This window comes from Arachis hypogaea, chromosome 12, assembly GCF_003086295.3.
Source record: "Arachis hypogaea cultivar Tifrunner chromosome 12, arahy.Tifrunner.gnm2.J5K5, whole genome shotgun sequence".
NCBI classification, from domain to species: Eukaryota; Viridiplantae; Streptophyta; class Magnoliopsida; order Fabales; family Fabaceae; genus Arachis; species Arachis hypogaea.
The window spans coordinates 108981175-108993112 of NC_092047.1; the positions used below are offsets into that span (position 1 = coordinate 108981175).

Here is an 11938-nt window from a genome sequence, read left to right on the forward strand (position 1 = left end):
CAGTCTAGAGGAGGTTAAATACATGAGTAAACCTATCATTCCTCTAAAACAATAAACTTTCCAACTAAGTAGGTGTAATCGTACCCAAAAGTATTGAGAGTCTCAAAACTCACAAAATTAAATTCATATCGGGGATACTTGACAATTCTGGAAGTTTGTGCACATCGATACGTTGGTTTAAATTAACAACATACTCATGATGTGTAGTCTTGAAGTTACCCTCATTAAGTCCAACACCAACATATCTTATTTGGTAAGATATTTTTTTCTTTAGCAAATTTACGAATCAAGACACAAAAGCCCTCTTAATCGAGGTGTATATTTTTCCTCCCTAGAAGTGATAAACAAAAATCAAAGAACAATTAGATGGAGATAATCAAACAAATGTAAAATATAAATAATATAAATTTAAAATAAAATAAAAAATATTAGTAGAAAACTCACGTCTTCATCGAGCCAAACCATCTCAATTGAGTATGGCAAAGAAGAATTTTCGTAATTTGGTAGTGTCCATAACCGTATCGTTCGTATACGTACACACAAATTGTCAACTGTAGGATTGATTTCTACGATTTTATGAATACCAGACATTGGAATAAGTAGATAAATTTTAAATTTTGGATGTATATAAAGAAAGGGTTTAATGTACTTTTATAGTTGACTCATAGCTAAATTTTTGTAAATTTGATTGACTTTAATTTAAATTTGAATTAAATTTGTAGATAAAGAAATAAATATATTAACAATTATTTAAATTATAAATTAACATAAATATATTTAAATTTACATATGTAGCTTCAATTTTTGAAAAAAATCAACAAAAATTTAAAAAATAATGCTAAAAAGAATCAACAATTTTTTAAAAAATAGTGTTAAAATTTAAAAAATAATAATATAAGTAAAATAATTTAAAATTTTAAAAATAACAACCTAAATAAAATAATTTAAAATTTAAAAAATAACAACTTAAGTATAACAACTCAAACAAATAATTTAAAATTTGAAAATAACAACCTAAGAAAATAATAATTTATAATTTATAAATATAAATCTAAAAATTTCTAGTGACGACACCTAAACAAATAAACTCTCAGACTCAACGTATGAGCGCCACGTCAGCATATGAGCTCCCCATTTGTATTACTATAAAGATGTAAATTAAACATCATTATCCCTAATTTCTAGTTGTCTGTTCAATTTTTTAATATCTACCCCTAATTTATCCCAAATTCTTTCACATTAACCCTTCATCACCTACCGTTATCCTACCCCCCAAAAAATTTCATTGTTTGTTCCGCAACCCTCCCCCCTTTCTCCACCGCCCCGCCGTGCGCAGCAACCTGCATCCAACCGCTATGTTTCTGTGCAACGTGTAGCCTCCCTTCCTGCCGACCGGAACTGTCGCGCTCTGCCTCCTCGCACCAACGCCCTCGCCGGAAGAACCTCCGTCACTCCTCATGCGGCCGAACATCCGTGACCTATAATTGTCAGCGTCGCCGACGTAAATTGCAGCCCCGAACACCCGGCGCTCGAGTCATCTCAGCGCTAGCCTGCTGCCTGGGTCTTGTTGAATTACTCGAAGAATAAACATCCACGAAAACTGAGAAAGTGAACATCCAAAATCATACAAAAATGAACATTCAATGTGAACGTGTATAAATAACAATATTTATAGAGAAAATGAACATCCGGCGACGGGAAGAGAAGGCACAAACCGGCTGCGACAGAGGCACTGGACGTCCGGGTTGCTGCGGTGCCGCGAGCTCGACTCACACAATATACGCGTCCTCCCTACGTACGGTGGCCTGTGCGGACAACGACGACAGTCGGAAGAGTGTCGGCGCGATGTCCGACGGCGGCTGGTAACCATGACGGCACTGTACCGGCTTTTGCTTCGAGGAGAGAGTGAGAGAAGAAGTTCACACCCTATTGAGAGAGGGAGGTAATCCTAATTTGATTCTATAAATGGCGGGATTCATGATTTGATTCAAAATTTAAATTGGAAACTACTCAAAATTAATTAATTGTCATAACTGACGGGAATCATGATTTGAGTCAACTTTTAAATTGGAAACTATTTAAAATTAATTAATTGCCTCTAATTTAATTCTAATTTCAATTTAACTCCATTGTACACATTGTATAAAACATACATTGGCTCCTCATACTTTTCCTTAAGTTTAAAGTTAAATTAGAACCGAATTAATTAAATTGTAATTGGTTTGGTTTGGTTCAGTTCGAATTTACATTTTTTTTTGTGTATCCAAAACAAACTAAACTGATGAAAAATGAATTGGTTCGATTTGAGTAATTGGATACCCGATAAAACAGAAATTCATAAAAAAATTAAAAAATGAAATTTTTATCTTAAAAATTCTGTAAGTACAATAAACATGTAGCATTAATAGAAAGGGAAGTGTTAGGTAAATAATTTTAAACACTAAATACATTAAAAACTAAACACATTAAAATTCAAATATATTAAACACTAAAGATTAGGGCTGGCAATTCATACCCTACTCGCGGGTACCCAACCCGGTCCAACCCGTTCGGGTAGGGTAGGATACGGTCCGGGTATGCCTGCGGGTAGGGTAGGGTACGGGTTTAGGGTGTACCCTACCCTACCCTATCCGCACTTCAAATATAACACATATTTTATAAAAATTAGGTATATAGTGAAGGAAGTGAGAGTTAAACCCACAACCTCTCTTATGTAATGACTTACAATAAGTGAACAACCACTAAACTAGTTAGTTAATTTAGTAATTTAGAGCATTAGTTTGTTATTTTTTATGTTATTAATATGTATAAAATTTGAAATGATTGAATTTTATATTTACTTTAAAAAAATTTGATATTTCTGCGAGTAGGGTAGGGTAGGGTAGGGTTTAGAACTTTAGGGTGCGAATAGGGTTAAGGTAGAGTTTTAATAGAATTTTCAACTCGCGGGTAGGGTTAGGGTAGGGTCCAAACCCTACCCTACCCTACCCATTGCCAGCCCGTAAAGATATTAAAATTCAAATATATTAAAAGACATATATATTTTTTAAATTTTTATTTTTTTATTTAATTAATATATGATCGAATTTACAAATTGACTCAAATTCTATACCTGCAAAATCATTATCCAAATCAATTGTTAGAGAAAGTCATTAATTTAGTTCGGATTAAATCTGATTATCCATTAATTCTAGAACTAATTTAATTAGTTCAATTTAAATTCGAACGGATAATGGAGTGTTCAACACGTACTCATTGCTCACCCCTAACGGAAATACGCTTAGGAACAAGAAGCATGGCTGACAGGTATTTAAATGGAGAGAGGGATTGAGAACCCATTGCATTTTCCGCTTGTAGCTTGAGACCAAACTCGGAGCGAGAGAGTGAGAGATGATTGAAGAGAGTTTAAATTTTTCTAAAAATTTTAAAGACATTTTTAATTTTATAAAATTATTAGTCTAATTAAATTAGTGTGTGACCATACATTGTTGGTAAAATATATTTTGGAGTATTTAGATCATCCTTAATAAGTTAATATGTAAATTTTAACTTTTTAAATATTTTATAATCCTCGTTATTTGGTTAATATTATTATTTAAAATATAAGATGAAATTAATTTTAATCACTTTAGTGTTGTATATTAAATTATAATCTTGTGTTTTTTTATAATTTTATTATAATTTTTAGTTTTGTTTAATTATCACATAGTAATTTATAATATTTTTTAATGTAATTAAAGTTTGTTGTAATTAAAATTTAATGTAAAGTATTTAATTATTACTTTAATAATTTAATTTTAGTCATTTTTGCAATTATTTTTAATTTCGAATTCTTTATAATTATAATACAGTGTACTATAATTTTTAATTGTTATGACAAGTTTAATAATTCATGATAGTAATATTTTATAATTTAATTACTTTAATATTTTTAAGTAGTCATAATTTAATTTTTGTGTAATTAATTAATAATTATTTAAAAAATATTCTGTAATTTATAAATAATTATTTATTTTCAAATAATTAATCTGTAAAAAATCTTTTCTTTAAATTCACTAGAGATTATTTATTCTCACACCACTAATATACTAACACACTTTAACTCAAAATAATGAGAAAATAGTAACAAATTTGATATTTATAGACAAAATTATCAAGCAGGGTTATAGAAAGAATCAACACGCAGGTCACATATTGCAGCATTGACCAATCAACAAGCAGCATACAACCTGCAAAAATCAGCTCGCAATCTGAATGTTACTATTTTAGCCTTTTAGGACCTGTTCATCTGTATTTTGTGACATTTATAATTTTATATACTTGCAATTACGCTTCATTTCGCCGATGAATAATAGTTCAAATGGCATAATTTTTTCATATTTAATTAAGAAATTGCGAATTCGAGTCTCATATCTTTGATACAAAAAAAAATTACACTTCATTTCTTCATTTGAATGAAAAACATATTTTTTCATATTAAAAAAATAGCCGCAAATTTTGTAATTATATTTAATATTTTTCTTAAATAATATTGATAATGAAAATATCGAAAAACTACTTAACCGAATTTTTTTATTTAAATTGAATAAATATATAAATTACGAAAATACGATATTTTCGTAATTTATATATTTATTCAATTTAAATTAAAAAATCGAACTGAACCAAAATATGTTACGTGAATAGATTTGGTGTATGTCAGAATATTATGCCATTAATAATAATAATAACAATAATAATAATAATAATGATAATAATAATAATAATATATAATGATTTTTTCCTTTTCAAGCTCTTTTATATAATTATATGGATCAGAATTTTCTTCTTGAATAAGATACGCATTTTTATTTATAGAAAAAAAAATAATTTTAGATAATTTTGTAATTTACTCCTTTAGAATTTTAATCATCCAAACTTTTTTTTGGTGACTAATCATCCAATTAATACTCTCTTATCTTTATCATTTCCAAGAAGGATTTATAAGATAACAAAATAAAATCAACGTTGCACACGCTTAACATTTTAAGTGAATATTTTGAAGTTTTTTTCTTTGAATTATACCAGAAAATTAGAGTTAACATTATTAATATTAATTATTGACTAATTTGAATGTTGACATGGCCTATTTTTAAACAAAAAATTATATGAAATTTAATTATTAAAAACATGTACTATAAATACTACTGGCTAGCAAGTTTGAAACATGATACGTTACTACAGTTGCAAAAACTATCATCAATTCATCATGAAGGTTCACACATTTAATCTTGTAGTCCTTTGTTCTATGCTTTTAAGCACTACTTGCTATTGCATCAACCCCAAATTTTTCAATCCTTCAAAAGTTCCAAATGATGAAAAACCATGGGACCAAACACAAGCTACATGGTATGGAACGCCGGACGGAGCTGGATCAGAGAGTGAGTGTGCAAGTTAAATTATTTTTATTACATATACTTATGCTAATCTTCTTCTTCTTTGTATGTACCAAGTAAAAAGCTTTTATTTATTTATCATGGTCATATAACTGTACTCTGCCAAATCAACTCCCATAGTTGATTTTAATCATTTTAATTTATTACCAATTGCTTTGTTATGGAATTATTTTTGAAAAATTTAAATTATTTATAAAGACATTTAAATAATTTATATATATAATACATCTTTTTTTGTAATAGAATTATTATTATGTTTGAAAAATGGATAGTGTATAGATCTAATCATATTTTGTGATAAACTTTTATTTATTTATTTATTTGCTTTTAATTTTAAAAAATACGACTGTAATTAAGAATTGAATTTTGGATATTTTTACTTATAAATACTCTAAAATTATATCATATAATTATTAACTTTTAGAACACTTAAGAATTTACATAGACAGATGATATATGATATATGATTTTATATCTGATATAATATATTTTAATAATATATACATTCATATTAAAGATGCATGTCATAATTAAAAATAATATTGCAATTGACTCAATCAAAGTAATTTATGTATTCATAAGACCATTCTTCTAAAATTTTAAATTGATAAGAGAAAATATATGAATAATTATATTTTTAATATGTCCCTTTATCTTAAATCTAATTTTGGTTTTGTGTTAACTTTTGCAAGTTTATCTTTTATTTTTTTTATTTATCTTGTAATGAAATTCTTTTTTTTTTAAATCAATAAGGAGTATATTCTAAAATTTCAGATCATATAGAAGTTTTGATATTATACCATAAAATACTTTTTTTTATAAAAATTTAAATTAATACAAAATATATATAAATGATTAATTATATCTCTAAACTCTAATAATCTGTTTTTGTTAGCGATTAATTTGATAATATTAATGTAATTATGTGTAGGTGGTGCATGTAAATATGGTAAAACTGTGGAGAATCCTCCAATCTCTAAATTGACGGCGGCTGCTGGCCATTATATTTTCCGCCAGGGCTATGGATGTGGTGCTTGTTATGAGGTACATTTATTTGGTTTAATTTTTCATATAAACTGTGAATTTAATTTTGATATACTGTCAGTATAAAATCGTTTTATACGTGTATTTAGTTATATAATGTCACATTAGTTAAAATAACTATTTTTTATATTGATTGTATGAATGGTCATTTAAGAATGGTTATAATTGCATAACTGCGTAAAATATTTTATACTGTCAGTACATTAAAATTAAACTAAAAAATTATTCATTTTTTTTTTCTTTTATTCTTTTCTGATATGTTTGAGAAATTTATTTTAATAAAATAGAAATACTAGAAAAATCCAAAAGTATCTTTTCAAAATAAGCTACAATTTTAATTTTCAAAAGATCAATGAACATAAAAATGCATTAAAGGATGAATTAATATTTTTAATAATATTAAAAATAAACAAATTTGATATTATTTCACATCTAACCAATAAACTTTTATTTATTCAAATCATTATTTAAAAATGAGGAGGGGGAGAAAACTTTTTTTTTATTGTATCTCTCAATCCAACAAACTAAAGATTAATTTGTCGTAGATCTGACTCTATTTAAGAGTTTGTTACTAATCAATAGATTATTGCAAACACAAGACAAGATTCAAATTCCTGATACTTATTTAAACAGACGAGTGAAATGACTACTTAATACTCACTAGGTTAGTTTAGTAATGTATTTTCTTTTAAAGTAGCTTGTCAAAACTTAGTTTTAAAAGGCAAGATTTTAAAAGCTATATTACCTATATTTAATAAATCAAATAAAAAATATTTCAATAAGCACAATTTAAATTGAAAGTGAGCCAATTAAGCCAACTCATGCTCAATTCGTTTGATAGGCTAAGTTCATAAACTTTTGAGCCAAATTTGAGCTCATATATTGTTAAATGAGTTGAGCTTAAATTTAAATAAATTTAGTGTTTGGCTCGTGAGTTAGTTTGATTATATATTATAATAATTAGGTTTAATTACTCTGTTGGTCTCTATAGTTTTGCAAAATTTTTAATTAGGTCTCTATAATTTTTTTCCTTTTAATTGGGTCCTTACACTAATTTTTTTTTCAGTTAGGTCCCTCTAAGCAGTAATCGGCTTAATTTTATAGAGACCCAACTAAAAAAAATAGTACAGGGACCCAAATAAAAAAAAAGTGTAGAGACCCAATTTAAAAAAAATTTGGTGCAAGGACTCAATTAAAAGAAAAAAAAGTATAGGGACCTAATTGAAAATTTTGCGAAACTATAGGGACTAATAGAGTAATTAAACCTAATAATTATTGATATTAATATATTATGTATTTTGTACTTTTAATTTAACAATAATACATAACTTAACATACATATGTCGTATATACTTTTTATATATAATTATGATAGAGAACATAAAAGATAATTGATATTTTTATATATAAATTATAATTTATTTATATAAAATAATAAAATATGTTCATGTTATTTGTGCCACAAACTCATAAATTTTTTATGAGTTGAGCTTGAATTTTATAAATAAGTTTGATTATTAATGAGTTGAGTTTAAGTTTAGCCTAATTTAATTCAATTCGGTTCAAAATAATAATAATTATGTTTGCTAAAATAATTTTTAAATTTAAAAGACTGTAATTAATGTGAATGTAAGAATAAATTTAAATATTTATTGATATATAAAGTTATATTAAATTTTTTTAATTCAGAATAAATAAAACCTAACATTGAAAATTACTTCTTTAACTTATGCACAAACACAAATACATTATTCTTTTGATTTATTAAACACAAAATATGAAACACAAATATTTCCATAAAAAGATTTACTAAACTAATCTTAATTATTTAGAACTTTTTCTATAATGTTTATGGTTACATTGAGTAGTCAGTGACTATAATAACTATATAATTTTAGCAACACTTATACAGTGTTGTTAAAATTAAAATAATAACTTTTTACTCTTTAATAATATCTTTTAAGTATTACTAAAATTTTTTAACTATTATAATTACCGTAACTGTAGACATACTCCGCTTTTTGCTAATCATGAAAAATATAATAAGAAATATTGATGACTATGATATATAGGTGAAATGCACAGATAATCCAGCATGTTCAGGGAAGTCAGTGACAGTGGTGGTAAGTGATGAATGCCCATGGTGTTCGGGATACCATTTCAATCTCAGTGGCGCCGCTTTTGCTTCCCTCGCAAATCCAAGTCAACAAGATACTCTTCGCAAACTTGGACAAGTCAACCTTCAATACAGAAGGTATAATACTTTGAAAATAATTTTTTCAAACTAAATCTTTTATATATAGTAATGGGTTAACCAAAATAAATGTTCCTGAATTATTCTGACACCGATAAAAATATTCCTAATTTTTGTTATTGATAAAAATATTCTTAAATAATTTAAAAACACAAAAATTACACATTTATTGAAACAGAAGTGATTCATTAATGTTTTGATATGATATAGCAAACAGAGTAGTATATGTGGCAAACAAACCGTCTTCTTTTTTTTTCTCATACTTTTTTCTCACTCATCTATTTTCTAAGTCGGTCAATCACCAACACCTTTGTCCGTAGTAATAGAGTCACCTACAAACTACTACCATTGCAGCTCCACTCCCTCCCTATCTTCTCCCTTTTTTCCTCTCTAACTTTCTTTCACTCTCTCATACTCGTTTTTCTTTTCTCACCTCCTCATTATCAACACTCATTGTCCTCTTCAAAATCACAAAACAGAAAAAAAGAGACCCAAATTAAACTGATATTTAGATATCCCAAAAAAGTAAAAGAGGTAATAATAGATCCAAATTAAACTTTATCAATTGAAATAGACCCAAATTTAAAAATAAAAAATATAATTTAAACCCTAATTTTCATTAAAACCATAATCCATTAACAATAGTAGTATTAATCAGTAATCACCAATTAGTAATCACCAATAAACTAAATAGAAAATAAAAGCGTGGAAGAGATGACTACTGACAAGAGAGGAGCAGTGCGAGTAAAGACAACTAGCCAGGAGGAGCAACCTAATCCAGGACCTCCTGCAAAGGAAGAGAAGCATGAACGAGGACCATCCCGTCCGAGCATGTCTTCCGATGCTGCTGGAGGAGCCAACTCCATCCCGTCATGCTTGCCTTCTAGATTTGGCTGTGCTAGCCTTCCAGATCCAGTCGTGCTCACGTTCCTGTTCTGGTTGTGACGCTCGTCTTCCAGTTTTGATTTTTGCACTTTTCTTCTGGTTCTGATCGTGCTTGCATTCCAGTTCTAGCTGTAGTTTCTCAATTTCATCGTTTTAGGCATTGTTGAGAGAGGAAGACCGAGTGAAAGGAAATCAGAAAGAAGAGGGGAAAGATGAGTAAGAGAAAGTGAGAAAAGAAGAGAGGTAGCTAGATAATGCAGAGTTAGATGGAGCTACAGCTGTGGTGGTTCGCGTGGTGGCGGGTGTTGCGGATGGTGAGTGGGTTAGAGAGTAGGTCACTGTGAGAGAAAATGTGAGAGAACGGAAAAGGACGAAAAGAAATTGGGGTATAAGATTTTTAAATTTGGGACAAATATAAAACGACGCCCGTTAGTTTTTTGTTTATCATATATACTGTTCTGTTTGTCACATCAGACCACAACGTTACCAAACCACTTCTATTTTAATGGATGTGTAGTTTTGACACATTTTTAAATTATTTAAAGATATTTTTGTCAATAACAAAAGTTAGGAACATTTTTGTTAGCATCAGAATAATTTGGGAGCGTTTTTTATCATTAACTCTATAATAATACAATAAGTTGGTCTTCTTAATTAATTATGTTTAGAAAAAATTATTAGTTCCAAAAAAAATTAAAACAAAAGTTAATTTTAAAAAATGACAAATTAGTCCTTGTTTTTTAAAAAGTAAAATGTCTTTTTATTTTATTTAGGATTAATTTGTTTATCTTTTTGAAATATTAGAGACTGTTTCTATTAGGGAACAAAATTTGAAGCATGAATTATTAAAGATCAATTTGGGATATTTATTTCCCTGTGTTTTAAAATAAAATTTAATTGCTTTTCAATTAACTGGCTTTTTTTTCAAAATCTATTAAAATTTGAAGAATATGATAGGAATTCATTTAATTTAAATTTTAAGCACTAATAAAATTAGATTGATCCATTTTAGCCATTGCGATTTACAAACACAATCTAATATATTTTAAATATATAATTATATTTTAAAAAAAATTATAGCTATATATATATATATATATATATAGAGAGAGAGAGAGAGAGAGAGAGAGAGAGAGAGAGAGAGAGATTTTACTACCTCATATTAAGGCACACGCATAATAAAATTAGTACGACAATTGAGGCCTATAAAAAAAGCCATCCTCATTTGATAATTTTTTAAGATAAAAATATTGAGACATTAAATAATATAAATTTATTTTAGAAAATCAGATAACGACTGATGAGAAAAATGTTTCTATTGGAGACAATTTATCTGACGTTCACTTCATACAAAAACTAAGAACAGTATAAATAAAATAAAAAATATAATATTTCTATCTTAATTATATTATTTTGAATAAAATACTGTTTTTTACTTTTTGTCCTTAATATTTAAATTAAATTTTAAAATTATTCTTAGTATTTTAAACGTTTATTTAGGTTTTTAACATTTAAAATTTATTACAACATTATCTTATTATCATTTCTGTTAATAATTCTATAACAGATATGCACATATTAACATTATAATCTACTTAGACAAACTAATCTTATATTATCGTTGGTAAAAAAATAAAAAATTAAATAAATAAAAAATGACACTAACAATACAAAACTTTAATTGTATTTCGTTTTCTCATATGCTAGTGTTATTTTTTTATTTATTTAATTTTTTATTTTTTATTATCGGTAATATGAGTTTAGATTTTTACAATGGATTATAATATCTACATATGCATTTTTATTACAGAATTTTTAAAGAGTTAACGATAAGATAATATTGTAATAATTTTAAAATATTTAAAATTTAAATAAAATGTTTAAAATATTAAAGATAACTTTAAGATTTAGTCCAAATATTAAGGACAAAAATAATATACTTGAATTTATTTTTTTTTATATATCTCTCTCAATTTTAATTTGTGTGATGATCTTTAGGGTTTCATGCTCATTTGGAGATTCTATAGCATTTATGGTCGGTGAAAAATCTAGATCAGAGTATTTGGAAGTATCAATGGAATACGTAAATGGAGATGCAGATGTTCATATAGAAAATACTATAAGTTTCGATAACATTTCTCATGTGTGGGGTCCAACTTGGAGTGTTTTTGCTGGTGGTTATGATCTACAACCTCCATTCAATTTTACACTCGCTCAACATTATCCCAATGGCATCAAAGGAAAGACCATTATAATTCGTGATATGATCCCAAAGGATTGGAAGATCGGTCAAGTTTATCGATCAAAGATAAATTTTTAG

The 11938-nt window shown here is 27.1% G+C and overlaps 1 protein-coding gene across 1 annotated transcript; it reads left to right on the forward strand.

Moving 5' to 3' along the window:
• The first annotated feature begins 5206 nt into the window (after positions 1–5206).
• Positions 5207–11938, forward strand: LOC112730505 (putative expansin-B2). The gene is made up of 4 exons (XM_025780586.1): positions 5207–5420; positions 6367–6479; positions 8552–8733; positions 11617–11938. Exons 1-4 carry the CDS (start codon positions 5207–5209, stop codon positions 11936–11938), a joined length of 831 nt encoding a protein of 276 aa, XP_025636371.1.